The 22,308-nt window shown below is 37.8% G+C and overlaps 1 protein-coding gene across 1 annotated transcript; it reads right to left on the bottom strand.

Moving 5' to 3' along the window:
• Positions 1–6,302: 6,302 nt before the first annotated feature.
• LOC102487257 (arylacetamide deacetylase) lies at positions 6,303–17,931 on the bottom strand. Its single transcript, XM_006149744.1, has 5 exons — positions 17,794–17,931; positions 14,162–14,384; positions 12,110–12,179; positions 8,751–8,922; positions 6,303–6,899 (listed from the first exon to the last, which is right to left on the bottom strand). The coding sequence occupies exons 1-5, from the start codon at positions 17,929–17,931 to the stop codon at positions 6,303–6,305; spliced, it is 1,200 nt and encodes a 399-aa protein (XP_006149806.1).
• Positions 17,932–22,308: the final 4,377 nt, after the last annotated feature.

Below are 22,308 nucleotides of genomic sequence, written 5' to 3'. Positions count from 1 at the left end.
CCTGCAGCCGGCGGGCCCCTCCGCCCGCCGCCGCCTCTGGGAAATTTTTAATCTAATGATACCTTCGTTAAAAAATGTTGTTGGTTAATTAGTTAAATTACTAGCTTGGCTTTCTCACTTACAAAATGAGAATGTTAATGTGAAAACGTAGACTAGAAACTAGGTCTGATATTCCGTGCCTCTAAGTTACAGACTGATCTGAAAAAGAATACACGTAACTATGTATTAATAATCCTCTTGTAGTTAAATAGTAACGTGTGCAAATGATAAATACCAGTGAACTAATGTGCGTGAACAAAGGAAGAAGATGATCTCTGAGAGTGATAAATCCTGTGATGCCATCGAACAGGTAGGGTTAACCTTACTACTGGAGAAGGTCAAGCAGATGTGGCTCTGTGGTGGACAGGATGGTGGGATTTGGTTCGAAGTAGAGTGTTGAGGCTAGATCTCTGTGAGAAGTGGTAGGTGAGGAGGTATCTGAGGGAGAAGTATTGACAGCATAAAAATGGTAGGTGCAAAGTCCTTGAGGCTGAGGACTGAGAACATCAAAGAGGAGTATAGAGAGTGAGTGGCTGGAGTATAGAACGTGAACATCATAGGAAATGAATTAGAGATCAACAAGAGCCTATGCACTGTGTAAGAAATCGTGGGCCACTGTAAGAATTATAGTTTGTAGTGACTGTACACATTTTAGCATACAATTAACCTGACATAAGAAGCCTTGGGGCAAGTAGGTGGCATGGTGTTTAAGGGCACTGGACTTCCATGTGGCCAACCACAGTTCGAGTCTGGGACGTGGTGGCTTGCTTTCTCACTTTCCTACTCTCTCTCTCACTCTCTCTCACACACACACACTTTGTCCCTCTGGTCAAATCAAAATTAATGAATAAAGTTAAATAAAATAATTCTTTCAAAAAAGAAGTCTTTAGAAGATTTTTACAAAAGGAGTGATATTTTGAATTCAATATTTTTATTTCAATATTTTGAAAATAGAACCAAAAGGGTTTGATAATACATTTGGTATAACAGAAGGAGCAGAATCACATTTTGACTTTGACCTTTTCTTTTTCTTTCCTTCATTTCTTTTTTGTGTTTTATATATTTTGTAAGCATTGTGTGTACACACCAGACAGAAGAGTGGGAGAAATCATGCCCCTATGGGATGTGGTTATTCTGCAGTCTTTTCTCCATTTCTACATCATGCTGGAATTTGGTGCATAATGCACATGCTCCTGGCGTGTTTTTCAAACCAATGAGTTTGAGAATCAAACACTGGTGGTCATGTGGGATCTGGCTCCCTTAACCACCAGACCACAGAGCTGACCTGACTTTGACCTTCTCTTGACTTGAGCAATAAGAGGAATTTTGGAGTTATCATTTAGCAAAGTGAGAAAGTCTATCGGTGTGAATATTTCAAGAAGAGTATGAGAAATTCAAGTTTGATATGTGTATGTGCATCTGTGTATTTTCAAGGACACAGTTGAATATACACTTCCCTGCAGCTGGGAAAATCCAGGCTGGACATGTGAGTGGGAGATTGAACACACAGGCACAGAAAGCCACAGGGTGAGGGGACATCACCAATAAAGTAAGTGCAGTTGGAGAGGAGGGTTCAGTCCTGAGACCAGCAGCATTTTACAGAGAAGAGATGAAGGAACAGAGAGAGAAAGAGAGAGAGAGACAGAAAAGTGACTGACAATACGTCACTCCGAAGTAGAAGTTCCAGGAGAATTAAGTGTCTTTGAGCCAAGTGAGGAAAACATTTCAAGGAAGAGAGAATAACTGGGTCAAGTGCTTCTTTTAGGCCAAGGAAGATGAGGACATTGACTAGACTCTTGAATTTAGCAATATAGATGCTGTCCTTTATATTGATGAGAGTGGTTTTGGTAGTTCATGATTTTGGTAGGTTTTTTTTTTTCATGAAATTAAACTGGTGGGAGTATATATAAGAGAGAATAGAATGAGAAGAAATAGAGAAAGCAAGGATAGAAAGCACTTACTCAGATCGTTATATAAAAGAAAATTGAGAAGTATGGAGGAAGCTGGAGAAGAAGATGATGTTTAAAAGCTTTTGTTGCTACTTTTCTTTTTTTTGAGATTTATGAAAAAAAATGTTCGGGGGATGATCAATACAGAGGGAGAAAATGATGCAGTATTAAAAGGACCGACTCCAAGGTGTAATGCCCTTGAATATCCACAAATGAATGGAAATAAGTCCACACACAGAGGAAAATAATCCTCACACCGAAGCGCTAAGTTTGTGGTTATGGGAGATGAGATAGATAAGGATGTCAGTGTTTTCTCAACACGGGGAGAGAACTTTGGGAATTTTCTTAAATTGCTTTTGCTTTCTCAGTGAATTAGCAAGCAAGGTCATCAGCTGACTTCAATGACAATTGTTCACACGTTGGGGATTTCAGTGGAGTCTAAAAAGGATTCTCAATTGAGTGGAAAGCCGTGACATGATTGCTAGGATCATTAAGGGCATTACTGTGATGTGTAGTCTTGATTCTTAAGGGATTTTTTTTTTTTTGGAGGGTTTTTTTTTTTTTTCTTTTGCTATAGGCGTGCGCTCGCCAGACAGGCAGAGAGAGACATAGAGACAGAAAGCGAGAAATCACCCCCCAGCGGGGATGGCCACGCTGCAATCCCTTCTCCTCCATTCTCCTCTCGGGATCTTGGGCATGCACGCACACGCGCCCTGCGTGAGTTTTAAGCCACCGGGTCCGGGACACGAACCACAGTCGACTATGTGAGAGTCCAGTGACATAGCCATTACGCTAACTGCTGGTTCCCCTTAAGTGAATTTTTAACATTTTTGTTTGTTTCTGTTTTTCTTCAACCACACTTAGCTGCACAGGTACAGATGAACAGGGACATGGATTTCTTCAAAGTTGGAGTTTTCACAGAAAAGTAGATAAACAGACCCAAGGGAGCTGACAGGGAGGGCTTACTCTGAGTGACCATAGGACATATTCTCAGTAAGGAGGAGAACGTAATATGAGGGAGGTGAGGAAGAGTCAAAGGATGGACAGTTTAGTCACTGAAGTTTAAGTCTTACTATATCACAAATACCATGAAGATTGGAAACTAGCTGGAGTGAATGCACCAGTTTAGTGTTGAGATTAGGAAGGGGGACAGTTAGGGGTCATGAGACATTGTAGGACCTGACCATGGGAGTGTTTTAGTAAAGGAGAGAACAAGATAACTAGAGAACAGCTACAAATACCTGTGAGTGCAGGCCGCTTAATGGATCATCTAAATAAATACTGGGATTACAAGAGTGGAAATGAGTTAGAGAAATCTGGGGATCAATCAGATGACAGCCAAGAGGCCAGGTTGTGGTGGCGTACATTGAAAATTTCTGTAAAATTAAATGATACAAATTTTGAGCTTTGCCAGACACATCTTTCTTACATCTTCTTTCTCCTTTGTCCAGGTACTCTCACCTCTCTTTATATTTATTTATTTATTTTTCATTCTCGTGATGCTTTATAATGCATAAACCACTCTTAGCTCAGAGTTGTGTAAAAACAGGGAAAAGGTTGGATTTTCTGTACGTTGCCAGCTCTTGAACAGGCTAGAGGTGGAGCTGATAGTTTGCAAGGATCAGTGAGTTAAAACAAAACAAAACAAAGCAAAACACAAAACAAAACAAAACTCTACTTCATTTCCACCTTTGTGGAATATAGAAAAATAGAAGCGGACCAGCAGATGGTGTAATGGTTGTGTCGAGGACTCCCATGTGGTCGACTGTGGTTAGATTCCCAGACCAGATGGCTTAAAACTCATGCCAGGTGCCTGTGCATGAGTGTCCAAAAGCCTGAGAGAAGACTAGAGGAGAAGGGATTGTGGCAGCATGGCCACACCTCCTGGGGGATGATTTCTTTTTTTTTTTCTGTCTCTTTGGCTAGTGCATGCACCCAATAGCAAAAATAAAAAGAAAAGAGAGAGAGAGAGAGAGAGGAGAGAGAGAGAAAGCAGCATCTTCTAGTCAGTACTACATTTCAGGTGCTAGAAATCAAAGAGAAGAGAAGGAAAATAAAAAAGCTAAGGAATTTCTGCTCCCACCCCCAATTCTTTGATTATGGAAATAAAAGTAAAATGAATACGCCTACACCAGACTTTGATGTGAATCTATAGTCCAATTTGATTTGAGAAAATACCTGAGAGTGGAATTGGCAGATCACTGAAATTTTGGCATTTCCCCACCCCCCAGAGTGATCACCCCATTTTGAAATTTTATCACTTCCATGATACAGCACTAAAATATAAACTAAGATAATACTTGCTTAATGAGAATCACTGAAGACAGATGAGCACCTAGCTCTCTGGTCAGGTGCCTGTTTATGCGTAGGTGTCTACGTTACTGTTACTGCTTCTCACCTTTGAGAGGGATCAGATGAAACAGTATCAACCCAGCCAAGGGTGAATTCAAACGTCTATTTCAAAGCAACCAATATATTTTTTGTTTGTACATGGTACATGATACAAAAATGATCAGTTTTAGAATATATACCATTTTATATATCTATTCATTTCATTTAATATTAACCCGCAGTTCTTCATACTTATTTACATAAAAAAATCAGAATCTCTAATAATTGCTTTTTTAAAAGTATTGCTTATTTAATTTTATTTATTAGTATTATTATTTAATTTGACCAGAGAATGACAGAGAGAGAGAGAAAGTGAGAAAGCAAGCCACCAGGTCTGACTAGAACTGTGGTAGGCCATGTGGGAATCCAGTGCCTTAACTACCACACCACCTGCTGGTCCCTCATAATTGCTTTTCGGAACTTACTATTATAGATATGAGTAGCATGTTCTGCTATTCAGTTGCCTACCTATTCTGCCATTTATTCTTTTTTAAAGAATTATTTAATTTTATTTATTTATTTTTTTAAATTTGACCAGAAAGAGAAAGAACAAGGGAATGAGAGAGAAGGAGAATGTGAGCAAGCCGAAGCTTTCAGGTCCAGGATTTGAACTGTGGTAGGACTGTGGGGATTCAACACTTTAATCAAGACTCCACCTGCCAGCCTCGGTATTTATTCTTAAGAAAGGAAAATATAATTTGCTCAACATTGAGACTTTCATTTTACAAAATCCCTTGTGATATATCAAATCAAATATCAGAATTCTATTGGCTGGAGCTTCGAGATTATAGTTACTTTCCTGATAAAATGGAATTGCTTCAAATGTAGCTCTTTTGCCATGCAACAGCTCTCCCTGGATAGGATATTCTTCTGGTACTCAACAATACAGTACTTTTAAGCCCAAAGACAAAGATGGGAGCTGATGAGATGAAGCAGGAAAAGAGAAGCTTTGTACACGACGGCACCTTGGAGTGCCTGCACCATCTGAAGACTGTGGCTGTGCTTCTTCCTCATTAGAATATATTGATACTATATAGATCATGGTGAAAACAAGTAAATCGGCCCAGCCTTCAAACACATTCCATTTAATTTTGTCTTCTCCCCTGCATTGTCAGGATGGGCTTTTCATGGAGCACGTTTTTTCTGTGATTTTTCTGTCATTGATCAACCACAATAGTCTCTGTTAGTTACTAGGTCTTTGTCCACCTGAAAAACCTATTTGGCCTCTACCAAATTTCATTTTTTCTTCTACCTTTCCCCAAATACAAAACAGCTAATTCCCCAAAATGTCACAGTAGTTTTTTTTTTTTTTTTTTTTTTTTGAGAGATTTTTCACTGTAGGGCGCGTGCGCTCGCCAGACAGAGAGAGACATAGAGACAGAAAGCGAGAAATCACCCCCCCAGAGGGGATGGTCACGCCGCAATCCCTTCTCCTCCATTCTCCGCTCGGGATCTTAGGCACGCACGCACACGCGCCCGGCGTGAGTTTCAAGCCACCGGGTCCGGGACACGAACCGCGGTCGACTACGTGGGAGTCCAGCGACATAGCCATTACGCTAACTGCTGGTTCCCACAGTAGTTTTTAACATTAATTAGTGTAACATGTGGTACCTGGCTTCCAGCAGTGTTTCTGAGAAGTAAAGGCACTCAGAATGGTGTCTATACAACATACTCACTTAAGAGAGTATATAAGAAGATAATTTAAAAAGTAAGATGAACTATGTAAGAGGAAAACTCAAAATAGTAGGCAGAGTATGTAAAAATTCAAAGAAACCCTTCAGAGGAAGAACTAAAAACAGAAAAGTAACTATTGACAATGAAAGTATTGTTATATGTGAACAACTCCAAGGATCAATTTCTAAAATGTGACTTCTCTGATTTTTAAAAATTTATTTTAAAAGTATGTCATTGATACCAGTTGTACTATAGATTTTCCCTGAGCCAATTAATATACTGACTTATCATCCTGTGACTTATACTAAGTTCCAGAAATGAAAGAACTCCATGGAATCCATCCTCGACATGGTTATGCGTCACCCTAACTCCAGCGTTCTGAAGTCGGGTGACGTACATGAGTCCGTCATCCCGAAGGACGTCATACTGACAGGTGATGACGTAGGTCTGGGGTAAACTACGCAGCTTGCTGTCATCAGCCAGCAGGGGGGCCGCCCTCACATCTAGGAACCCTGGATACTTCTTGGCCAGCTCGGAGCTACCCTGACGTGGACTGCTATAAACGTGGCCTTTCTTAAACCTCTCTGGGAGCAAGGAACTCCAGTTAACGAACTTGAACAGGTGACTGGATTCCACAGGAACGTGTTGGTTGGAAAACATGGCTTTCTCCAGTGACCTGTCCGTGGTAAAATATTCGCTCCAGAATCTGGCCGTGAGTGATTTGGACAGAACTGGAAACTGTGCATTTTCCTGATATGATGGTGAGTCCAGATCAAGAGTCTGCAGAGCAGGATATATTAAGGACTGGATTTTGAGTTTGATCTTCACATCTGGGTCCTCTAAAAGCTGAGAAATAAGATTTTCACAAACAAGAATAAGTTATGATAGTCGATATTTGCATTTATGATCTAAAAATATTTAAACAGTAACTAAAGTATTCCATCTCAACACATTTTCAAAAATTCAAAATAAGTCTCTAAAACTAGATGCTCTTTGATTAAAGCATACTATTGACATAAGGACAATGATCTTTCCTATACTTCTCAAGGGTAATAGAAAAGCATCTAAGCAATAATTAGTCAGTGAATGTCCTATCTTTCCTTCCAAGAATGACAACTAGAAGAACTGCACATATTTGACCTTGTTTGTCTTCTTTTAAAGTAACCGCTTATTAAGGTATAAAAGCATACTAATAGGTTTGTCATTGACTGACAGGAAGCAACACCTGTGGAAATTTCTGATTTGCAGTTGATGCTAAAAGGATACACTTTTACAGGAGACGTGGGCAAATTTTTTGAATGAAATATTTAATAACACTGCTTTTTCCTAAATTAAGCCAAATGTGCTAACATTTGTAAAAGTAAGTATTTGGCATGAGAGATGTATAAATATAAGGTTGGGCAAAATGTGACCACTAGTGGTGAAATATTGAAAGACTATGTATTGATTTTTAAAAACATATATTTTAAAATGTAAATTTATTTTTTGAGAGTATATGATATATTACACTACAAAACACATATAATTTATACATAAAAATACAAATTGTACCAAATGTATTCTAAATGTTTGAAATTGTAGTATTTGTACATCTTGCAACTCTCGTGGTCAAAATAGGCATTTCGTAGACCATTTACTAAGATCATTGAGGATTTCTATATATTTTTATATAAATTTACTTGTATGAGCCTAAATGCAACTCTGCAAAGTAATTTTTCTCCTGCATTGTGAAATCCATCATAATGAATAAAAATCTACCCTGCCAAGTTTCATATTTCTGTTGTCAATTGTGACTGGAACAAAGCTTTACCGTAATTTTCTTTCTTTCTGAGAATATTGCCAACTTAAACTTTAGGAGCAAAAATAATTTTAGTGTGAAAAAACTGTAAGTAGATATCACTACCCTAACAAATAACATCAATGTTATAAAAGTGCTTTGAACTTATATTTATAATTACAGTCAACTAATAAAATCTAAATTTCTACATATGTAGTTCATAGAGAAATATCTTTTACTCCCAGTAATAATTGGAAAAACAGTTTATATTTTAAGCAATTGTACAATGATTCAATGTAAATTTTAAAAACATTATTTTAATAATCATTTTTTTTCCTCTGTCATAAATACAAAACCCATTCTACAGATAATTTAGGATGAAAATGCAACTTTTTATGATGATAATCATAACATCACTAAATGTTAGATTAACAATATCTCATCTTACAATTACGTACAAAGAAGTCTCTTGAATTCATCATATTTCTGCTTTGTAAATAGCACAGAAATTTTTGAATGTGCTGAGAAGTTTCTGAAAATAGTACAATTACTCAGGCAATGGAGGAATACTCCATTAAGGATTATTGAATCTATTTGGAAGTCTAATAGGGTGATAAGGCAATTGTCTGGTCTTAGATTGTATTACTTATTTCCTCTGACCAGTACAACATTTCACTGATACCTATATAATTTTAAATGTATGCGCTATCCAGAGAATTATCATTTTACTAAGAAAGAGAAAGACAGGAGCAGAGATTGACATTAGGATGTATTAGGCATATCTTCTCAATGTTTTCTAATATCTCGGAACTATTACATTTACATTTGCATCATTTCAATATAGCATGCATAAATCAACTTATTAGTAGACTTACAGTAAAAAGAAAAAAAAAAAAAAACAGAAGTAGCAAGAATCATACCTGCTGAGTCACTGCTGCAGCTAAATTCCCTCCTGCACTATCTCCAGACACACCGACTCGCTCTGGGTTCACGCCATATTCTGCAAGAACTTCTTTGCGTAAGAACCACCTTAAGGCATTATACACGTCTTGAAATTGAGTTGGGAAATGATGCTTAGGTGCTAATCTGTAGCTGCGGAGAACAAAACATGGTTTTCATTGCACTTAGAATGTCTTTTTACTTTTTATTAAAGCATTTTATATATGCCAGAAATGCACATTATAAGCGGACTTCTGACCTGGATCAGAGCACGCCTGCCCACATTTGGCATACCCTGTGAGGTCCTGGGTTGTGCATCCAGGACCTTTCCCTTGTGACTTCAGTGGGGCTAACATTGAGCTACCCACCTGACCCCTTAGCTAATACCTAACATTTTCAAGGAATTTCACGAAGTAGTGCACTGAATTATTTTTGAACCGGTAGTTTATGAACGTGACTTTTAATGTATATCCTTACTGACACTCAGGATTTTGTTCTCATTTTATTTCTAGTATGTTTTTCTCAGCATAACTCCAATATCAATATTGATAAGTATGTATACTATATTTATTTATACAATTTATACTTCATGATTTTTATTTATACTATTTATACTAGGCTGAGGTATGCTAACTTTTCATTGATTATTGATGATTTCCTGTCTTTCCGAGCTTTTACCCTAAAGTTCTATTCATTGGTAGTTGTTTTATATAAGAACACATATGTGGGGTTTTTACTTTCATATATGTATACTTATGTGTACACAAAACCATTTATATCCAGGACCTTTCCCTTGTGACTTCAGTGGGGCTAACATTGAGCTACCCACCTGACCCCTTAGCTAATACCTAACATTTTCAAGGAATTTCACGAAGTAGTGCACTGAATTATTTTTGAACCGGTAGTTTATGAACGTGACTTTTAATGTATATCCTTACTGACACTCAGGATTTTGTTCTCATTTTATTTCTAGTATGTTTTTCTCAGCATAACTCCAATATCAATATTGATAAGTATGTATACTATATTTATTTATACAATTTATACTTCATGATTTTTATTTATACTATTTATACTAGGCTGAGGTATGCTAACTTTTCATTGATTATTGATGATTTCCTGTCTTTCCGAGCTTTTACCCTAAAGTTCTATTCATTGGTAGTTGTTTTATATAAGAACACATATGTGGGGTTTTTACTTTCATATATGTATACTTATGTGTACACAAAACCATTTATGCATATACACTTTAAGATTTGTATTAATGATTGTTGATCACCATAAGTTGTTGACTTTTAATATAACCACTTTATTGAGATATAATTTTCACGCTATAAAATTCAACCACTTAAAGTGTGCAATTCAATGGTTTTTTTGTATCTTTAGAGAGTTTTGAAATCATCATCACAATCACTGTTAGAAATTTTTTGTGGGACCAGCAGTTGGCATAATGGCTATATTGCTGGATTCCCATGTAGTTGAATGCGGTTCGAGTCCCAGACCCGGTGGCTTAAACTCATGCTGGGCATGTGTGTGTGCGTGCCCAAGATCCTGAGAGGAGAATGGAGGAGAAGGGATTGCAGGGGGAGGGATTTCTCGCTTTCCTTCTCTCTCTGTCATTCTGGCAAGCACATGTGCCTTATAGCAAAAACTTCTCCCCCCCAAAAAAAATCATTCCCAGAAGAAACTGTGAACAAATTAATAGTCACTTCACATCCCCTCAGTCCCTGCCTCCTCAACTGCTAATCTACATTCTGTCTTTATAGGTTGCCTTTTCTGGGCATTTCATATGAATGGAATCTTACAATGTGTGGCCTGTAATGACTGGATTCTCCACTTAGCATAATGTTTTTGAGACATTTTCATGTTGCATCATTCTGTGTTACTGATAAATGATAGTGACTTGTATGAATAAACTACTTTTTATTCTTTTTAATCATAGGCTGATGGACATTGGGTCATTCCCACATTTAGGGTTTTACAAATAGTACTGCTCTGAACATAGAAGTTTTTATATGAGCATATTTTAATTCTCTTTGTGTATTATTCCTGAAAATGGAAAGGTTGGGTTAAATGGTAAATCTGTTTACCCTTTAGAGAAACTGCCAAACTATATTCCAAAAGGGCTGTGGCATTTTACATTTACACCACTAGCATAAAAGGTACCAATTTTCCTTGTCTTTACACTTGTTATTATCTGTTTTCTTTTTTTTTTTTCAGTATAGCTGTCCTAATGGGAATGAAGTGGCATACATATGCATTAATGTCTCTTGATGAAAATAAGTTCTTAATGTTTAATATAGAGTGGCTTATTTTTGCATTTTCCTAATGACTAATACTATTGAGCATGTTTTCATATGCCTATTGATCATTTTAATTTTAATAGAACCAAAAATTATTTACTTTTGTGTATCTAAGTTGTCATTTTTCTTTACTATAAATGAAATTACATTAAAATCAAAGCATGTATTTCATAAAAATTTTAAGTTTTTTTGTTTTAGGTACACATTATTAATTATGGCAGTGAACAAACGCAGGTATTTGACTTACTATCTTTAAGAAAATTATCTTTAAAAGCTGGAATACATACTTAATATAACCTTGGATTTTCTAATTACTTTTAAGAAATTTAATTGCTAAATTTGTTAGTGATCACTTATAAACAAATCTAGAGCATGACTCTATGACTTTACAATAATGATTTAACTAGATATGTGGTCATATCTATGTTATTTATCATTTTCCTCTTTTTTCTGAAGTTTAAAAAAAATTTTGCCATGAGGTATATGAGCTAACCAGCAAGAGACAGAGAGAGGGACAGTGAGAAATCATCCTTTAAGGGGGATGGCCACACTATGATCTCTTCTCTTCCATTCTCCTCTTGGGACCTTGGGCACACACATACAAGTGCCCGGTATGATTTTCAGGTCACTGGGTCTGGCAATGAAATACCGAAGGCCATGTGGAAATCCAGCACCTTAACCACCATGCCACCTGCTGGTTCTCAAGGGCACTCATTGTTCAAGATTGTCAATTACAAGTTGAGAGGAAATGTAGTACAAGCTATTATGTTCATGAATGATAGTTTAAGTAAGAAACTTCTGTACTTTCAGTTATTCTTTCTACCTACACACACACACACACACACACACACACACACACACACACATTTTTATTTTCCTTCAACTCTAATCAGTGGAGGACTAGCCTTCACTTTCAATCATCTATTCAACATCATTAGAAAAACACTTACTTTGGTATGGTCATGCATCACCTTAAAAAAGTGAAAAACTTGGTATACAAGGCATCTGACCTGAAAATGAAACAACACAGCTCTTACTTGGTTGATATAACAACAGCATCAAGTCTGTCTGCCGTCCATCTTGACAACAGGTCATACTTTTTTAAAGCTAAAATAGAAGGACAAAAGCATCATGTTAGAGAGAATGGACAAATGAAGAAAAGAATGTTTTCTTTACTTTGTTTATTTTGCATTTCAGCAGATTCTCTACCTATTTCCATGAGAGGAAGATAAATTTAACATAGTGCTTATCCATCAGAAACCTTCCATCCACAACTCAGCAGAATTGATGTTTCCCAGAAAAACACCTAGTTGCTCTTCATCCCTTTTATCTTCTGTCCTGTGAATTTTGACATTGACCCTCTGAGCCAGCTTCATTCTCTAGAAGAAGAAGCTTCACTGCCAGATTAAAGGAGATACCTAACTTGGCTATGTTTTAGATAATGCATACATAGAACCTGGCTTGACCAATGAGTTGCCAGATGGGTAAGTTAAGCAGAAATAGATATGTAACATAGAAGAATCATCTAAGTCTGCAAAGGACAATAGGAAACAAACAGGGACTGGCAGGTGGTGTGGTGGTTGAGGGCGCTGGACTCCCATATAGCAGACAGTGGTTCAAGTCCTGAACCTGGCAGCTTGCTTTCTCATTTTACATCTCTCTCTTTCTCTCTCTCTCTTGTTCTCACTCTGTCACCCTCTGGTCAATTTAAAGTAAATAAATAAAGTAAAAATAATTCATTAAAACAAAATAAAAACACAACTGATTAGAAGTGGAGTAGGGATATGCTTCTTTAAAACAAAGTTGGAACCTCTCATTTGCTGCTTACCTTTGTGTTACTATTGTAAAAATGTATCTAGCTGAAGTTTAACTTCACCTTTTCCTCTTTTTTTTTGCGGGGGGGGGGAAGAGAGATTTTTGCTATAGGACATGTGCACTCACCAGAGAGACAGAAAACAATAAATCTCCCCGTCACCCCCAGGGGGGATGGCTACGCTACAATCTCTTCTCCATTCTCCTCTTGGGATCTTGGGCACACACATACGTGCCCAGTGTGATTTTTAAGCTGCCTGGTCAGGGACTCAAACCATGGTTGACCACATGGGAGTCCAATGACGTAACCATTATGCCAACTATTGACCCCGTCTTTTTAAAAGAAATCTTATCTGGGAGAAAGTGTTGATGCTCTTCTTATCCATCTTCAACGCTACCAACATAATTATTCTTCCATTCTCAATCCTGTCATGAATTTGGGCATGAATGTGCATGTGTTAAGTATGATTTTTAAGCTACTGAGGCTGGAATTCAAACTGGTTGACCATGTGGGATCAGGCTCCCTTAATCACTAGGCTATGGGGCTAGAAGATGAAATGTGTTTCTATATGAATATTTCAAGACTGTTCTCAAGAATATTAATATAAAATGTTCAACAGCCAGGCACATACTTCTTTCTTACTTAAATGGCATCTCAGTGCCAATCAGCACTTCTTATTTACCCCTCTTTCTTATGTCCCTCACAACCTTTGGCTTCCTTTTCATTTTGAGATCTCTTCAACTACTTCCAAGTGCTTTGTTGGTTGTTTATTCTTCCACCCAGCACAGATGTCTGTTTCCCCAGGGATCTGCCCTTACTCTTCCAGTTATACTGTCTCTCTCTCTCTTTCTTGCTCTCATCTTCTCTCCCTACCTCACTCTTCTAACATCCAACACATCTGAGAATCTTGTTTAATTTCACATCTTCAGGATTTCATATCTAGTTTAGTCTCCCTCTCTAGAGTTCAAATTTAGGCCAAACTCTACTCTTCTAGTTAATCTACATTGTATTCATTGAGAGTAAACAGAAGGATATCAAGAACTCTGGAACTTGGGTGCACTGGGTGATATTTTCAGAGTTACCTGATTGGGACTACTATTCCAGGGATTTCAGAGATACATTTCTTTTTTTATTATAATTTCATACTTCATAAAACCTGCAATCTTTATACCCAACCTAGATGATGCTGTTCTATCTTGACCTATATTACCACTTAACGACAACTACATTATTCAGTCTAGCTCAGTGGCAGAGGTTGGTCAAAACATTCACTTACCAGCACTTCCCAAACACCAGCCACCACCATGGATGTAAAACACACCCCTCCTGAGTGCTTCTGACTTCCTCTTTGGCACATATACACGAACAGGAATGTTGTTGAATTTTGTCTCGGTCACAGTGACATTTTCATCTGAGGTCACTGGGACGTTATTTAAGCTCATGATGGTATTGAAAGTTTCCATAAAATGGTTCAGTCCCAGCAGCTCAACAAATGAAGCCTAAAACCAAAACTCACATGTATTTTAGAAGTCTAGTTTCAAATATCAAAAGATCTATGAGCACATGAGTACACATTAAGCTCAAATGAAATAAACTGAATTGTCTTCCATGAATGCTCTTTGATTCTTTCAGAAGAACCGGAAGTGTAGAGCTTATGCCTACGGTGGCTGTAGACAGGGAGAGAGAGCACGCATTTAGTCTTTTTTACACAGATGTGTTTGGTTCTGTACTTAGATGTACAACAAAAATGCTCTTCTCAAAAACCTCGTACTTAAGTGAGAAAGTCAGATCAACAAATTTATAGACATTCAAAATGCTTACAGAGTGTGCACAAGTTACCGTGGGAGCAAACAGCAGGTGAATGCAAAAGCTACCTGGGAGGAGCAAATAGAAAGATGTCTTCAAACTGGAAAGTCAATTTGGCATGAAGTTTGACAGAATGACCTTTCTTAAGAATTGAGCTGAATAGTTAAAAAAAAAAACAACAAAACTTAAAAAAAAATTTTTATTTAATTTATTTCTTTTTGTATATACATTCACTCGCATTGTTTAGCTTACAATGTGAGCATTTCAATATGTGAACATTTCTCCCCAGTCCCGTTGATTAAAATATCTTCAACCGATAACACCACACTTCCCTATCCGGTCAATGCTCTACCTCCGTATCCCTTCTCCAAATGTCCTTTGTTAGGACCCACTCCTCCACACACACCTCATCTGACAGTCACACCCATCTCTTGTGTTTGTACAACCATTAGTCAATCAGTTTCTGTCATAGAGTGCAGACATTCGATATAGGTTAAGTAAGAAAAATACTTTTGTAGGAGGAAATAATTTAACACAGAGATGGGCAGCTTTTGCAGATGGCTATCAATCTGGGTGCAGGTTAAAAGGAAGAAAGGAGGTGGGGGGCGGTGAATGGGTGGCAGGAAAAGGAAGGTCGTCCTGACTGCCTGCCACCTATCCAGTCCCTCTGACAGGTCAGTACTCTCAGCATTCTGTGGGATTTGATCTCAGTGACATGAACAACTCACAATGTATGTGTTAGGTAATATTAGCACAACCACTTCAGAGATGTGGACAGCAAGCCTAGGGAGGATAAATAAGCAGTTTCCACTCACACAGTTGCTATATAAGCTTTACCAGGATTATAATTGCAGCAGTTTGATCCTTGATTTAATGCCCATACCATAATCTTTCAACAAAATGCATGAGAGGATCCTGGAAAGATTTCTAGACGTTTTTAGCCAGATAGACTAACCAAGAAAAATAAAATGAACCAAGAAAATAATTGGCCCTAAAAACCAAATCGTCAAAACAAGCAACTACACAAACAAAATACAAAACATGTAAATCAATACTAAGACAAGACATTAAAACCATTTTTTAAGATGTGTATCTCTTGAGAGCACTAAAATACATTATGTTTATACGTTATGAACAGAAGGCTTTTTTTTTCTTTTGAGAGGTTTTTGCTATAGAGTGTGTGCATTCACCAGTCATACAGAGAGAGACAGAGCGACAGAAAGTGAGAAATCACCCCCCAGGGAGGATGGCCACGCTGCAATCCCTTCTCCTCCATTCTCCTCTCGGGATCTTGGGCATGCACGCACACGCTGCCGGCGTAAATTTTAAGCTACCGGGTCCAGGACGCGAACCGCGGTCGACTACGTGGGAGTCCAGTGACATAGCCATTATGCTAACTGCTGGTCCCCAAATGGCTTTTTAATAAGGCTACTAGATAGGAAAAAAATGTATGTAATTAAAGCTAGATGATTAATAAATGAAAAAAAAAAGTAATAGGACTGGATCCCTAGCATTGCTCTACAATGCTGCTTAAGAGATCCTGGATATCACATGGCTATTGCAGTTTGACTCCCTGGTTCAGCTGGCCTCTCCACAATACATTGCAACAACTTTCTCATCAATCTCAACGGCTCACGTAATTTCTGCAACTTGTCGGTATTTTCCAGCTGAGGTTTTTTACACTTGCAGTTTCTTCCTCTGTACTTAGGTTGGTCCTAAGTGAATTTTGTCCTTCTGGTCTCTAAGAAAATTTTCCCTCTTCCAAATGACTTTTTCCTGACCATTTAAACAATGGCCCTGCCAACGATTTGCCCAAATTACTCTCTTTTTCTTCATCTTATCCTCTTCAAGGCACTTCTCATGATCTGAAATTGTTCATTCATTTGATTCTTTTATTTTTTCTTGTTGAATAAATGGGAACTATAGTTAAACTGGTATAAGATGTAATCTGAAGGGAGATTTTAAAGAATGCCGGTAATAAAAGAAATCAATACTGGGAAAACAATGGGAGGTGACCACAACAGCTACACCCTTTTTGCTTGCCAGCTCCAGAGCCACTCTGGCAAGCAGTCAGTTGCCATGACACCCCAGTCCCTCCCTCCCATTTCTGCATCTCAGGTCTCCCATGGCCAACGCTGGGCATGTGCCAACCAGATACCACAGAGTGTTTCCTTGAGAACTTGTTTACATGAACTTGGTCTGTATTCGGAATCCTGAATCCCAATGATGAATGCATAAACATCTACGACAAATTCAGCGCTACAGAGTCAAGGGGTCTCTGATTGGTTTATGAAACTTAAATACCTAATGCAAAGGTTTTGACTGTTAAGGTAATAATTTCAAAGGAAGGCCATTATTGTGACATTGATGCTAATGGAACAGAGCATTTTTCAGTGAACTCTACTCAAATGGCTCCTCTCTTGATTTTCTAAAAAATTATATATACATACATATTTATTATTTGCATTTAATCACCGTACATCTTTACAGTGTAGATAGTTTTCCCTGGCACAAATACAGTATGTATCAGTCAAGACAAAGATATTACCACATACATTATCATCAGCAAATAACTTTTCATTCTTGATATTTTTAAACACCATTACAACATATGAAATAGGAAGAAAGCAGACAATGTTTCTAAGCAATGAAAAAACTCTTTGGCATTTAATCAAGAGATAAGCAAATCAATAGATCAAAAGAATCCTGAAGGGACCAGCAGTTGGCATAATGGCTAAGTCACTGGACTCCCATATAGTCGACCATGGCTGGAGTCCTGAACCCAGTAGCTTAAACTCATGCAGGGCACTTGTGCATGCGTGCCCAAGATCCTGAGAGGAGAATGGAGGAGAAGGGATTGCAGCGTGGCCATCCCCCGGGGAGGGTGGTGATTTCTCACGTTCTGTCTCTTTGTCTCTCTTTGTCTTTCTGGTGAGTGCACACCACTCCCTATAGCAAAAATTTCTGGGTGGTGACAACCCCTCCCTATAGCAAAAAACCTCTCCAAAAGAAAAAAAAAAAAAAAAGAATCCTGAAAAACTTACTTCTCCAGATCAAATGGCTGTTATAGCCACATCTGATTTCATAAAATTTCCAACTTACCGAATATATTATAGTTTTCACATATGTGTTCACCCACATCATTTTCCATGGTTCTTCAGTGTTATCGGGGAGAGGCGTATAAATATAACAGGCTGCAAGGATCCCCGCAATCAGAAGATACAGTGATTTTCTTCCCATGCTATAGCTGTTGGACTTCTATGTCTTTACCAACAGAGATATGACTGAATAGTTTAGCATCCAGGGTGCTTCTGATCCACTCAGAAACTTTATCTTACATCTTGAATACAGAGTTGTTCGTTTAGTTTAAGACTCTTCTTGGCTGCATTCTCAGGAGCTGGAACAGGTTTCACACCATCTTACAGCCTGGCCCAATACGAATGAGATGATCAGGAAGTTTGGCCAGAACATTAAAGATTAACTGTGACTCCATTCTCTAGCTAGAACTCTTCTGACACCAAAATTCTTTGCAAAATCTGCAAACTAGACCCTGCCTCCTGGCTGTACTCAGCTGCCCCACCTGAGAAGCCACCCACTAATACTCCTAGGAATTTTCCAGCACAGACTCTCCAGCCTCCCCCATTTAAAGCAGAAAATGGGGAAGTTGTCAGCACCCCCACTTGAATGCTCTGCCTTTACAGTTTCCATCCTAGGTTGCCTTATTACAGGCCCAGGAGCCCACTGCCTAAGTTCTGCCCTTATAGCATGTAAATAAGTCAACAGAAGCCTTTCAAGTTCAGGTCCCCTTCTGAATACAAGAGTGGTATTTCACAGATAGAGCAGATCTACTACAACACTCAGATGGTACAGAGAGATAACAGTACATTCTGGCAATTTATCTAAACTTTTGATTTGGAAAAACAAATAAGAATGCCTGAACATGTCTTCAGATTATAGCCACCCAAGTACTCAGCATAATCCTATAATCTGGAGACCTAAGTCCCACCCTAGGGTAGGATCTGAGAAGCCCTGATCAGAGCCTCTACCTCAGAGAGATGAGGTATTTTCAGTGTGGGAAGTCTGGGCACTGAAAAAAGGCAATGCCCACAACTAGTATTCTCTAGTCCCCAGCAGGGGTCTTCTCCCTAGGTAGGGGAATTATTCACTGAATAAGAGAATGCCTCAAGCTTCTAAGAGAACCTGGGATTCCTAAGTCTATGATGGCCTCTAAAATTGAGAACTAGTGAGAAAGAAGACCTCAGTGACTCTGAGGGACATCTGGAAATCTTATCAGATGAGTCTCACATAAACCTTACAATGACAAATTATTATTTTTAAAATAATGATTTTTGCTTAAATTAGAGGTTAAGGTAATTTCAAAAGTAAACTTATAAGGAAAAAACAAGATAAGAGAAAAAATAATAAGCAGGAAAGAGACATGAAAAGAAGGTTAAGACTGTGGCGATGTATTTTGGTAAGGAAGGTTAAAAGGAAAGGTTTTGATATAGAAAGAACTTTCATATGGTATCTATCTTAAGGTAAAATGACTAAAGTATCTTAGAGCGAAAGAAAGGAAAGAAGGGATGAATACTAAAGGCCTAAAACTTGATGTTGAAAGCTTGAGTTATGTTAAAAGAGACCAAGGAAAAGCATTACAAAAATAATAAAATTAAGATTTTGTTGGTCTAAATGTTGTAAAGACAATGTAGGACTTAAAGAGTTCTGATAGTACTGATGCAATGCCATCAGTCACAAGTCTGGTTGTTGTCTTTCAGTGCCATGTACAGAAAAAAGAAAACAGCTAAATTTATCTATGGCATCATTATTGTAAACTACAATCGAGTTATAAATTATGGTCATCTAAAGTTGTTGTCATCCACCATTCTAGGATTGGTTCCCATGAAAATGGCTCTAATGAGCACTTAAACATGGGTTTCTTTTTTCTTTTTTTAAATTTTTAATTTATTATCTTAATCTCGTTTATATTACATTGAATCACATATAACTTTACAGCGTTTTACATTTCTTTTTCCAGAAGGAATTCCATTCGTATCAGTCAATACAAAGACACTAAAATCCCTATCATCATCACCCAATAGCTTTTCATTTTTTTTCTAGATCATTATTATTATGATTCCATTTTTTTAAACATTCAATCACTAGTTATCATTTTGCTTGTAAAAAGACTTTACCCAACAGGTAATAAACCATATCTGAATCCCACTAATGTCAGGCCTCTCTATTTGTTCCCTTGCTCTCCTTCTCCATACCCTTCTCTTCTCCCACCCCATTCCGAACTGTCTTATCTTCGCTAACTATTTTCACTGCTTTTATGCCCTCCAATATTTTGATCTCTCCCATAAAGTGCAGATAGTCAATATATATTAAGTGGATACATACAATATCTTTCTTTCATATTCTGGCTTACTTCACTCAGCAATAGATCCTCCATATTCGACCACTTTCTATCAAATTTCAGGCTCTATGTTGTTTTTTTAGAGCTGAGTAGTATTCCATAGAATATATGTGCCACAGTTTTTCAATTCATTCATCTGTTTGTGGACATTTGGTTTGGTTCCGTGTCTTAGTGATTGTGAGTAATGCTGCAATAAACATTGATGTGTAAGCACTTTTCTGACTAAGCGTTCTGTCCTTTGGGTAGATACCCAGAAGTGGGATTGCTGGATCAAATGGTAGTTCTATTTGCAGATCTTTGAGGAACCTCCATATTGTTCTCCACAGTGGCTGAATCAGTTTACATTCCCATCACAGTGTAGGAGGGTTCCCTTTTCACCACATCCCCACCAACACTTATCACTTTTCATATTTTTAACCTTTGCCATTCTGACAGGGGTTAGGTGATATCTCACTGTGGTTTTAATCTGCATCTCCCTTATGATGAGGGATGTTGAGGATTTCCTCATATGCTTTTTGGCTGTTCAGATGTCTTTCTTAGAGAGATTATTGTTCAGTTTATTTTCCCATCTTTTAATTGGGCGAATCTTTTTTTTTTTTCACATAAGGCACTTGAGTTCCCTGTGTATTCTGGTTATCAGTCTCTTATATGAGGCATATTTTACAAAAATACTCTCCCATTCTGAGGATTGTCAATTCACACTTGCTACTGTGTCCTTTGCTGTGCAGAAACTTCTTAGTCTGATATGGTCCCATTTGTCTATTTTAGGGATTATTGCCTGTGCTTTGGGAGTCTTATTTAAGAAGTCTTTGACTACTTCAATGTCCCCTGAGTTTCCCCAGCATTTTCCACCAGTAGTTTTATAGTTTGAGGTCTTAGGTTCAGATCTTTGATACATTTTGAGTTGACTTTTGTTAATGGTGAAAAATGGGGGTCCAGTTTCTTCTTTCTGCAGGTGGATACCAGTTTTTCCAGCACCATTAACTAAAGAGGTTTTCCTTTTCCCAATGGATTGACTGGTATCCTTTGTCAAAAATCAGTTGGCTATAAGCTTTGGGGGTTATTTCTGGGGTCTCTATTCTATTCCATTGGTTGACATGTCTGTTTTTGTGCCATTACCATGCTGTTTTGATGATCACAGTTTTATAGTATATCTTGGGATCAGGGAGTGATAAGTCTCCCACTCCACTCTTCTTGCGTAGGATTGCTTTGGCAATACAAGGTCTTTTATGATTCCAGACAAATTCTATGATTGTCTTTTCTAGATCTGTGAAGAATATCTCTGGTATTTTGATTGGAATTGCATTAAACATGTAGATTAATTTGGATAGAATTGCTATTTCTTTTGTAAGATTTTCATAGCTTTCTCTTTTTTTTGTTTGTTTGTTTGTTTTGTTTTGTTTTGTTGTTTTGCTATGGGGCACATGCGCTCCCAGAAAGACAAAGAGAGACAGAGAGATTAAAAAGCAAGAAATCACCCCCCAGGGGGGAGGGCCACACCGCAATCCCTTCTCCTCCATTCTCCTCTTGGGATCTTGGGCACGCAATGCACACACGCCCAGTGTGAGTTTAAGCCACTGGTCGGACTCGAACTGTGGTTGGCTACATGGGAATTCAGTGACATAGCCATTATGCTAACTGCTGGTCCCCATAGTTTTCTTTAAAAAGGTCTTTGATTTCTTTAGTTAGGTTTATCCCTAGGTATCTTATACATTTTGTGGCTACAGTGAAAGTAATTCCTTTCTTCAATTCTACTTCATTCATCTTGTTCATATATAGAAATGCTATAGACTTTTGGATGTTGATTTTGTATCCTGCCACTTTACTATATTCACTTATTACTTCCAGAAGTTTTCTCATGGAGACCTTTGGGTCTTCTAAGTATACCATCATGTCATCTGCGAATAAAGATATTTTAAATTCTTCTTTGCCTATTGAATGCCTTTTATATTATTCTCTTTTCTGATTGCATTAGCTAAGACTTCCATCGCTATATTAAAAAGCAGTGGAGAAAGTGGGTAGCCTTGCCTAGTACCAGTATAGTGTTAGCTGTAGGTTTTTCATAGATGGCTTTTATTGGGTTGAGAAATGACCCTTCAGTATCAATCTTACTGAGGGTCTTAATCATGATGTTGTATTTTATCAAATGCTTTCTCTGCATCAATTGAAATGATCATATGATTTTTACCTTTCTTTCTGTT

The sequence above is a fragment of the Tupaia chinensis genome, unplaced genomic scaffold, assembly GCF_000334495.1.
Source record: "Tupaia chinensis unplaced genomic scaffold, TupChi_1.0 Scaffold000272_1, whole genome shotgun sequence".
Lineage (NCBI taxonomy): Eukaryota > Metazoa > Chordata > Mammalia > Scandentia > Tupaiidae > Tupaia > Tupaia belangeri.
This window is presented reverse-complemented; position numbering and strand designations above follow the sequence as displayed.

Coding starts and splice junctions, on each gene's coding strand:
- LOC102487257 (XM_006149744.1), bottom strand. CDS start 17,931: ATGGGAAGAAAATCACTGTATCTTCTGATTGCGGGGATCCTTGCAGCC. Junction 8,923..12,109: donor GCTGTTGTTATATCAACCAA/GTAAGAGCTGTG, acceptor TGTTCTCCGCAG/CTACAGATTAGCACCTAAGC. Junction 6,900..8,750: donor CTGCAGCAGTGACTCAGCAG/GTATGATTCTTG, acceptor CTTATTTCTCAG/CTTTTAGAGGACCCAGATGT.